The 10,314-nt window shown below is 38.2% G+C and overlaps 1 protein-coding gene across 1 annotated transcript; it reads right to left on the reverse strand.

Moving 5' to 3' along the window:
* Positions 1 to 2,355: 2,355 nt before the first annotated feature.
* On the reverse strand, positions 2,356 to 7,447 carry gadd45a-like (growth arrest and DNA-damage-inducible, alpha-like). Its single transcript, NM_001165024.1, is given in 5 exon segments — positions 2,356 to 3,540; positions 3,662 to 4,001; positions 5,696 to 5,816; positions 6,321 to 6,428; positions 7,270 to 7,447. Coding segments are annotated over 4 exon segments (594 nt in total). The 5' UTR covers positions 7,314 to 7,447; the 3' UTR covers positions 2,356 to 3,540; positions 3,662 to 3,680.
* Positions 7,448 to 10,314: the final 2,867 nt, after the last annotated feature.

The following is a 10,314-nucleotide window of genomic DNA, read 5'->3' on the forward strand; positions in this document are numbered from 1 at the left end:
TGGGCATGTTACTTTCACTAAGGGTGTAATCAACCAATGCATGGGTGAGCACTTTACTTTCACTAAGGATGTAGTCAACCAATGCATGGGTGGGCACATTACTTTCACTAAGGGTGTGATCAACCAAGGTATGGATGGGCATGTTACTTTCACTAAGGGTGTAATCAACCAAGGCATGGGTGAGCATGTTACTTTCACTAAGGGTGTAATCAACCAAGGCATGGGTGGGCACGTTACTTTACTAAGGGTGTAATCAACCAAGGCATGGGTGGGCATGTTACTTTCACTAAGGATGTAGTCAACCAATGCATGGGTGGGCACATTACTTTCACTAAGGGTGTAATCAACTAAGGCATGGGTGAGCACTTTACTTTCACTAAGCGTGTAATCAACCAATGCTTGGGTGAGCATGTTACTTTCACTAAGGGTGTAATCAACCAAGGCATGAGTGGGCACGTTACTTTCACTAAGGGTGTAATCAACCAAGGCATGGGTGGGCATGTTACTTTCACTAAGGATGTAGTCAGCCAATGCATGGGTGGGCACATTACTTTCACTAAGGGTGTAATCAACCAAGGCGTGGGTGAGCACTTTACTTTCACTAAGGTTGTAATCAACCAATACATGGGTGGGCATGTTACTTTCACTAAGGATGTAATCAACCAAGGCATGGGTGAGCACTTTACATTCACTAAGGATGTAGTCAACCAATGCATGGGTGGGTACATTACTTTCACTAAGGGTGTGATCAACCAAGGCATGGATGGGCATGTTACTTTCACTAAGGGTGTAATCAACCAAGGCATGGGTGGGTATGTTACTTTCACTAAGGGTGTAATCAACCAAGGCATGGGTGAGCACTTTACTTTCACTAAGGGTGTGATCAACCAAGGCATGGGTGAGCATGTTACTTTCACTAAGGGTGTAATCAACCAAGGCATGGGTGAGCATGTTACTTTCACTAAGGGTGTAATCAACCAAGGCATGGGTGGGCATGTTACTTACACTAAGGATGTAATCAACCAATGCATTAGTGTGCACATTACTTTCACTAAGGTTGTAATCAACCAAGGCATGGGTGGACATGTTACTTTCACTAAGGATGTAATCAACCAAGGCATGGGTGAGCACTTTACTTTCACTAAGGGTGTGATCAACCAAGGCATGGATGGGCATGCTACTTTCACTAAGGGTGTAATCAACCAAGGCATGGGTGAGCATGTTACTTTCATTAAGGGTGTAATCAACCAAGGCATGGGTGGGCATGTTACTTTCACTAAGGGTGTAATCAACCAATGCATGGGTGAGCACTTTACTTTCACTAAGGATGTAGTCAACCAATGCATGGGTGGGCACATTACTTTCACTAAGGGTGTGATCAACCAAGGCATGGATGGGCATGTTACTTTCACTAAGGGTGTAATCAACCAAGGCATGGGTGAGCATGTTACTTTCACTAAGGGTGTAATCAACCAAGGCGTGGGTGGGTACGTTACTTTCACTAAGGGTGTAATCAACCAAGGCATGGGTGGGCATGTTACTTTCAGTAAGGGTGTAGTCAACCAATGCATGGGTGGGCATGTTACTTTCACTAAGGGTGTAATCAACCAAGGCATGGGTGAGCACTTTACTTTCACTAACGGTGTAATCAACCAGGGCATGGGTGAGCACTTTACTTTCACTAAGGGTGTAATCAACCAAGGCATGGGTGGGCACATTACTTTCACTAAGGGTGTAATCAACCAAGGCATGGGTGGGCATGTTACTTTCACTAAGGATGTAATCCACCAAGGCATAGGTGGGCACTTTACTTTCACTAAGGGTGTAATCCACCAAGGCATGGGTGGGCACTTTACTTTCACTAAGGGTGTAATCAACCAAGGCATGTGTGGGCATGTTACTTTCACTAACGGTGTAATCAACCAGGGCATGGGTGAGCACTTTACTTTCACTAAGGGTGTAATCAACCAAGGCATGGGTGGGCATGTTACTTTCACTAAGGTTGTAATCAACCAAGGCATGGGTGGGCACATTACTTTCACTAAGGGTGTAATCAACCAAGGCATGGGTGGGCATGTTACTTTCACTAAGGATGTAATCCACCAAGGCATAGGTGGGCACTTTACTTTCACTAAGGGTGTAATCCACCAAGGCATGGGTGGGCACTTTACTTTCACTAAGGGTGTAATCCACCAAGGCATAGGTGGGCACTTTACTTTCACTAAGGATGTAGTCAACCATTTCACTAAGTTAGAAAAGTTGAAGGGTACGAATGTGGTACCACACATACCACTTCACTACCATGCTTTGTAAAGTACAGGGGCGGAGGAAAGTGAAACTCTCATAGATAAAAAGTTCAGTATGAAATTACAAGTTTATTGTTAAAATTGTCAAAAGTTAAAATAATTTAAATACTTTATAGACACACAAAATATATTGAGAACTATGAAATTGATACAATTTACTAAAGTTTATCAGAACATGATTTCTCCCCTCATATCCAGGGGGAAGGGCAGCACCAGATTGAGACTTTCACCAAGCTCTGATTGGATGATGACAACATTCCTTGATACACATATTAAATGTGTAATAAATTAAAACAAATATTTATTGTTATATTAATATACACACCTTCGATGCACAGCAAGAAAGATGTTACAAGATAAAACTGTTATTGGAAAAAACTTTAAAAACAATAAATACAAAGCCTTCAAAGTTACTAATACTGAGTTAAACAAGAACGCACCCAACTATAACTACCTCTAATTTTGCAAAACACAAATTTCCCAAAACACCTGAACTTCCATCAATATGCCTGATGGAGAAATTTGACAACAGTTAACAGCGAAATGTTGACTGTTTACAGTATTTGATCGAAGAAAAGAATGTATATGTAAAATGTCCTGAATATATGCATACACTAATGAAAATATCGATAAAATATGGACTTCCCTGATAAATTTGTAAAGACAGCTGAGGTGTTTATGACTAAACGTTTCATATTTGAATGTTAAAGTTTTCTCCAAATCATACTGGATCATCAAATTTTGACATTCATTATTACTTCATTCCCATTTTATTGTGACTTATTGAGTGCATTTTAGTTTTCAGTCATCACAAAGCCTTGTACATTGACTCTTAATCCTAAAGAGACAGTGTTTTTTGTTTTGTTTTTAAGCAGGTTTTTTTTTCACGACTATACATTGTTTTTTCTCACCACTTTCTTTTTCTTCATTTTAATGTGTTTTTTTGTTCTTCATGTGCATTCTAAATGCACTGACAAAAAAAGAATTTCTGCATAAATAATGACTCAGAATTAATGATTAGTAGCCGAGATGATTGTACAGCCATATAAAATCTTCTATCTGTCGTCATTTTCTTAGATGTGCGTGAATAGACCGGATCATTTTGCGTGCTTGTACACGAGACAATGGCAGCACATTTGGGACTGATCTGGCAGGTCACAAGTGAAGCAACGGCCATGGCAACAGTCGGTTATACCTAGAGGTGGCCAGGTTACTTAGCAACAGTGGCAGCCTTCTGCAGAAGGAAAGAACAAGAACAAAGATAAGTTTCTTGTAATATTTGGTGAATAACTGATACAGTAACTATGCATTACAACACCGATCACTAACAAGAGTAAAACATTAACAGCCCTTACATTTTCGTATTGCCTGTCTTCATTTTCCGAGAGTAACAGCGGGATACGGTGTCACATTTAGCATAGTTGTGTAATGTTGTAAGACTGTATCCATGGCGACATCTTTCTCTGCAGCCGATGGATATTGAACAATCAAGCAGCATAACTTCGTCGCATCGCTGGTGATCTGTTCGATGCCCTCTTTTTCAACTGTAGCTTGGGTGTTGTCCATGGGAGCTTCAGCATTGTCCACGGTATCTTCAACGTTGTCCACAGTAGCTTCGCCATTGTCCAGGGCAGCAGCACCCGTTGCACTATTGTTGTTGCTAAGCAACTTGACAAGGTTTTCATAATCTTCAATCTGTAATAAAAAAAGAAAAACTGCAATTAGAAAAATTTTCCCAATTTCAGCAGTCTTTCTCGCACACTAGATCAGATAATAACCATTCTAAAATTTTCTTTTTTCTTCTTATTTTGCAGTGATTTTCACAAAACTAGGATGCTGCCACAATTACATACTAACATAATCAGGACGAATTACTATCTGCAAAATATATTTACATTCTACAAACATGTTTTCATTCTGCTACAAAATGAATTTAGATTCTACCTCATAATGGAAAGGCTTTTCAAGCAGTACAATTTAAGTGTTTTTTTTTATTTTATTTTTATACTGTTGCTAAATTTAGAATTTGTGTTATTTAAGCTGAAGCAGGTGTGGTAACAAACAGCATGGACAATGTTAGTATTGTTACCATGGAAACAACAGGTCTATTTACATCAGATGAGCAAGAAACCTACAATAGCTTAATTTGCAGTAGTTATTTTTGGAATCTGGGTTTCTAAACATAGTACAATAACATTCTTAAACGAAGGCTATTTTCTTTGCCCCCCTGTTCATAAAAAGGTCACCTCAGTCAAAGCTATTGTCATGCAAATGAGACAATTGACGTCAACGGAAGGGAGTAACTACAACAAAATACAAACAACACAAAAGAGACTGACACCCCTCTGTTCTGATTTAGGACACTACATTGCTAATGGCATGTGGACAGATGTGAAAGGGTGTGCAACAAGTCGTGACTGACACCATTGTGGCAAACTTTCTGATGTCACAGCGTCCTGTTTCAGCGAATACAATTTTATGTTAAAGCCGTTTCTGATTACATCACCATCCCCTTTCTAAAAATCATAATTAACATCAATCAGATATTTTTCCAAAATCTTTATTTTATGGGGGAAGGGAGGGGGTTACCTGAAACATGACCTAAATAAGGTAATTTTAAAGTAGGGGTAAAAAATAGTTAATAGACTGATCTGAGATGGCTTTGATTTATGATCACATCATCTAACCCAGACAAACGCCTGACAGATGGAGGAGCTAACAAAGAGGTATATTTATCGGTTGCAACAATTTATGCAGGTTTAAATTAATTCGGAAATGAACCACACCCAAAAAAACATACCAATTATCCTAATTTTCCATTACACTGTATTAAAAACTAGTTTGCATTGCGACCACACCTTAGCTTAGTGCAAATGTTTCGACATTGTTCTCTTTTAATGTAGTCATTTTGAAATTGCAAACTAGACAAATTATATTTGCATAGTTAAATGCAATAATTGTTATCTTGAATGCAAACAATCTAGTTGGGAAAACACCATATCTAAAATACTGTTGATGCAGCAGAATTGATTCCAGTATTGTTGAAAGAGTGGCAGGGCCTTTGACCAAAACAATTGAAAAAAAAAATGTCTGTCAGCAATTTTTTTCTTTTACTCAGCTATTTTACTATTGAATGCTAGCAATAAACATCATCCAGCCCCCACAAGTCCAAAATAGGAATTGTAAATTAGAACAAACTTTGTGAAGTAATTTTTAATTTTTTATCTGAGGACTTGCATATTAATATCCTAAGTATAAGCTCAATGCCAATGGGACACACCCAAACAATTACACCTATGCACTATGAAATCCAGGGTAATAATTAAGTCATTTTCTATTTGTATCTGATGCAATCATTTTTTTTTTTAGGTCAAAACTTTCTCACTTACCAGCATCAGTCGTATTTCGTTCTCCCAGCAATAGGCTTTCATCAACGTGAAATGCATATGCAACGCTACATCGCCAGTACAGTTATCAGTCAACAGACATAGAAAAACACTCTCCGGGTCTCTGTAAAACATAACGAAAATCTTATTAAAACCATTGATGTAATAGTCTGGAGACAGACAAGTTTATAAATTGTAATCAATTACTGTACATGACCTTGACTTTAAAAATTGTTTACACACAACCAAGTAAGCAACACTTAACTTTTTATGAAGTTTTTCTGGCTACCTAATAATAATTAACTTTCAATTGTCTACAATAGCATGCCATGGTCAATGCAGCAAAATAAACTGCGTAGTTGTTGAAATGATGCAATACACACATTACTACTACCGTCTTCTGAAACATCAGAATATTTACCTCGCAAAACGAGCAACATGTTGTCAAAACAGAAGTAAACTCACTGTATGTAGCAACTATGACCCTTCTTCATCAGCGAATACATTTGAAATCACCTGGCAGAAAGCCAACTTTTTCACAATTTTCCATTTCAGGATGTCCGGCTCACGACAACACGACGTTTCTTGGTATTACATTAACGAGTTCAAGCAAACAATGGATACTCACTTTCCGAGCAATGTCGCGCACTCGTAAATTCCCTTTGTAAGTCTGTCCTCTTCATTGGCCTTCCCCAAAACGTGGGAGAGTGCTTCAGCGATATCCATCTGAGAATTACTGTAAAAGCCAAGAAAACAGATTGTTAACTTATGTTTCCTGTTGAATTAAAATAATTCGTGTACACATCTTTCCCGCTATGACAATTTCCTAGTATAATTTATGCGGAAGTATCGGTGACACCATGCTATTAAGACGTCCTGAAACAATTACTGAATTAGTCTTTACCGACACAGGGAAATCCATCACATAAACGCGGCAAATAAACGTTTTTGCGCTCGATCTAGATCTGCGGAAGTGGTCTGACCGCCCACTAGTGCAGTCGGCTGGTACGCAGTTATTTAGAAAACTAGGTGCTACCGGAAATACTCGACCCACTACCCCGCCCATCAGATTCCACCACTTACGTCGTGCGCGTGACCCGGTATGCAATACCACTGACGGATTGCATGTACCTCGCGTTTCGAAATTTGTTCATAAACTATACCACCTAAAACGGATTTTTCTCAATAGAAACAATCATGATTTCACATTTTTCCGGCTACATAAACGTAATGCATGGTGCAAGAAAGCAAGGTTGTCTTGACATCATACATATTTACGCCGAGCAAGTCGGAACATGCAAGTTTTTAAATGCCACTTCTTGTCGATCGAGAACAACTAGCATGACAGTTTCGACAAGATGATGATAACGATGTGTGTTTTTTCTCGCTAAAACAAGCTTATATTTTCAGACTATACTCTCGAATCAAGTCGTTTTTGGGGCCGGCTGGCGCACAACTCACTGGCGAAGCTGTCGGCATTGTTATGGCGAAACGTTTTGAAAACGTTGAGTCATCCAACGTAGACATGGAGCGAGTCGAATACGGGATGGAAAGCAGAAATAAAATGATCTACTCACTCTGTGCGATGCTGTTGTGTTTGTTCGCCGTCTTCGAGTGTCATTTTGTGTAATCCGTGTTCGCTAGCAGTCGCAATCCCTTTGCGAAAGAAGAAATTTGAGGAAACAAACTAATACACTGTTACTCGCTCCGTGGTTTATTTCATGCTGGAATTTGCAACGTGGGCAAAAACGTTTTCTGTACGGATGATGACATATCCGATTAGGCTGTCTCTGACTGGTTGATTGTGTTTATGTAGATTAGCAAATTTCCATTTTGATTTGACCCACAAAATTAGCATGAAGCTCTAATGTTTAAATCGTGTGTATTTTGCAAACGTTCGCACCCTTTTCCCAGCAGTATCATCCCCGAAACTTGGGTTTAGGCACCATTTATATTATTTTTATATTTGCAAATATGAAAAATAGAAACTGTTTGAAAAAAATATCGATTTACACTTTGTTTTGCTCTGATCTGAGGGTAAAATCTCCTAAAGTCTCTTTTGTATTGTAAGCCAATGGTGACGAGAACTGCCTGTCACCAGTTAGGTCATGTGCTCGTCATGTGTGTCGGGGAATACCCACAGTGTCATTGCCCGCGCCGTTTGCACGATCGGTATACACGACGAAATAGCCGTCAGAAATTTCAACATGTAAACTGATTCTTCAATGTTATTGACACTATTGAAAGCATATTGCGTAGTACTGTATTGTTAAAGGCAAGAGCAATGTGATTGTATATGATTTTTTTCCATTCAAGGTCGTGCCGCCTTTTTCAAGGTCTCTTCTTCTCCAAGGGCATCAAATAGTAAATCCATTCAATTGCACAGCGGCTTTTAATACCTGTCGATAAAACAACTGCATTTTAGATTTAAATCATAACCTGTCCTAATACAAGGACAACGCGCACACACTTTATTGAAGTATTTTTTTGTTGATGAACTACCTTGTACGTGTTTGTGACACGACGTTATTTTCCATTTTACTTTGCCCTTTATAGCGTAAACTACCAAATTTCTAAAAAAAGCGGAAAATCTTTTGGTTTGCCATTTTTGGTTTTTATTCGAACTAGTTTTATGTATAGCATCCTGAGTCGGGCCCTGGACGGTGTTCAAGTTGCGGGGCAGACGCTTCGCGTAAACCTTTTCCGAAAATTTAACAAAATAAACCCGCAATAAGTATTTTCATTTTTGACGAGGACCTGTATATAACGGGGAATGATTTGGTCCATAGAATGTGTAGTTGAATTTTTGCAGCAACATTCCAACGGAAAAAATATGTCCACGAAAGGATAAGTGAGGTTAAATTTTATGACTTTATTCTTCTAGCCAGTTTGAGTGTTTGTTTATTTTTCTTTCTTTTTTCATGTGTTTTTGTAACACATCATTGTTTCTTTGTTGAACGCGTGATCGTTTCTAAATAATAACAATAATGATGTTGTACGTACATTTCATGGCTATGTTTATACCTCCATGGTTGAATGCTGTCACTGAAAAACAACGTTAATGGTAAATAGTTCCTATGTTATTTATTTTTCCGGGCCCAAGTACAAATACACAACAACAATATCATGTTATAGCTGCATAACATTACACAATTCATGCTGCGCAATAAAAGGACTGACCAAATCGTAAACAGTCATCAACGCCTGACCCCTGGGAAATCCACTATAATACTAGTAGTTTATAAACGCCCGTCAGTTGTAGGATAGATATATTGTAGATAATATTTGGTAATCGTTGTTCTAAATGAAATAGCTCTTTATCGATAGTCTAGAAGAAGAAACACGCACTTTCATTACTTTCTCCCTTTGCCGGAAGTGGCTGGGTTACAACTCGGAATATTGTCAATTTTACTTTAATAAGATTTATAATTATAATATTCTAATTTTTTATAAATATCAAGTCATTCCAGGGCATATATAGGTATGTGGGCATTTCACAGAAATTTTAAAGGACGATGGTTGTCACGGTCGATCTGAAATTGGAAAGTCATAGGCTCCAGGAAACATGCTTTCTATTGTCTTTTATAGTTTATAGTCCCGTCTCATTTAATTTTAAGTGGCTGCTCGGAGAACATTGACCCGGATTCAAGCAATGGAATTTGCAGAACTGAAATGAGTGGAACGGCCGTTAGTACATTGGGTTTATTTTAATTACTATCACAGAGACTGTTCAATTCCTAGTTTACAAGCCTGAGCATAAGTTCTATACCCAGCATGCTCTACAGTACCAGCCTCTATAGTACGGTCGGCCAACTGAACTCGAAAAGTTCACGTAAGGTCAATTAGCGTCTCGGTATTCTTGGTTACTGTGTAGGAAACAATTTTCCGGAGTTTACATGTAAACTTGGAGTTTTGAGATTCGCATACTGTTTTTTTTCACGGGATCAATTATTTATATTATTTGCATTATATGCCTTTTCATTGACAAAATAATAAAATAAAATCTTCAAGTTGTTGGCATAGGTGCCATTAGACTTTTTACTTATACATAAAATTCAGATACAGATACACATAAATAGAAACACGCTACGTTTTGCAACAATGAAAATGGCGATTTCAGGGAACCGTCGTATCAATTTTATTTCTATTGTGACCTTTTGGGGGACTCCAAAACTGATACTTGTTATTGTGAAGATAACCGTTGTAGTGGACAAATTGGAATCGTTGATATAAATAAACTGAAATGCGCAGTCACATTTGATGGTTTGAGAAAAACGAATGTAGTTTTGTTTGAATTTACGGAACGCTTATTTGGCTAGTAAGCGTTGCCATGGTTATACTGATACTAACATTCAAAAGATAACAAGTTATTAAATAAGGTAATATAGTTTTCAAGTATACGCCGTGGGACACCGTCCACATTGATACAGCCTGAGGAAGTGAGCCCATTGATAGGCATATGACGGTCACGGTGATACCTGTTCGACGCGGAAAACCCGCCATGTGATAATAACCTATACGATTTTCTTCATTCTAAATCTGTATACAAAAATAAATAAATCTGAGCATGTGTCAAATACCAAAAAGAAAGCTAATTTAATTGTTATCAGGTTTGTTTAAAT

The sequence above is a fragment of the Saccoglossus kowalevskii genome, chromosome 9 (genome assembly GCF_978046115.1).
Source record: "Saccoglossus kowalevskii chromosome 9, keSacKowa6.1, whole genome shotgun sequence".
In the NCBI taxonomy this organism is placed as follows: Eukaryota; Metazoa; Hemichordata; class Enteropneusta; family Harrimaniidae; genus Saccoglossus; species Saccoglossus kowalevskii.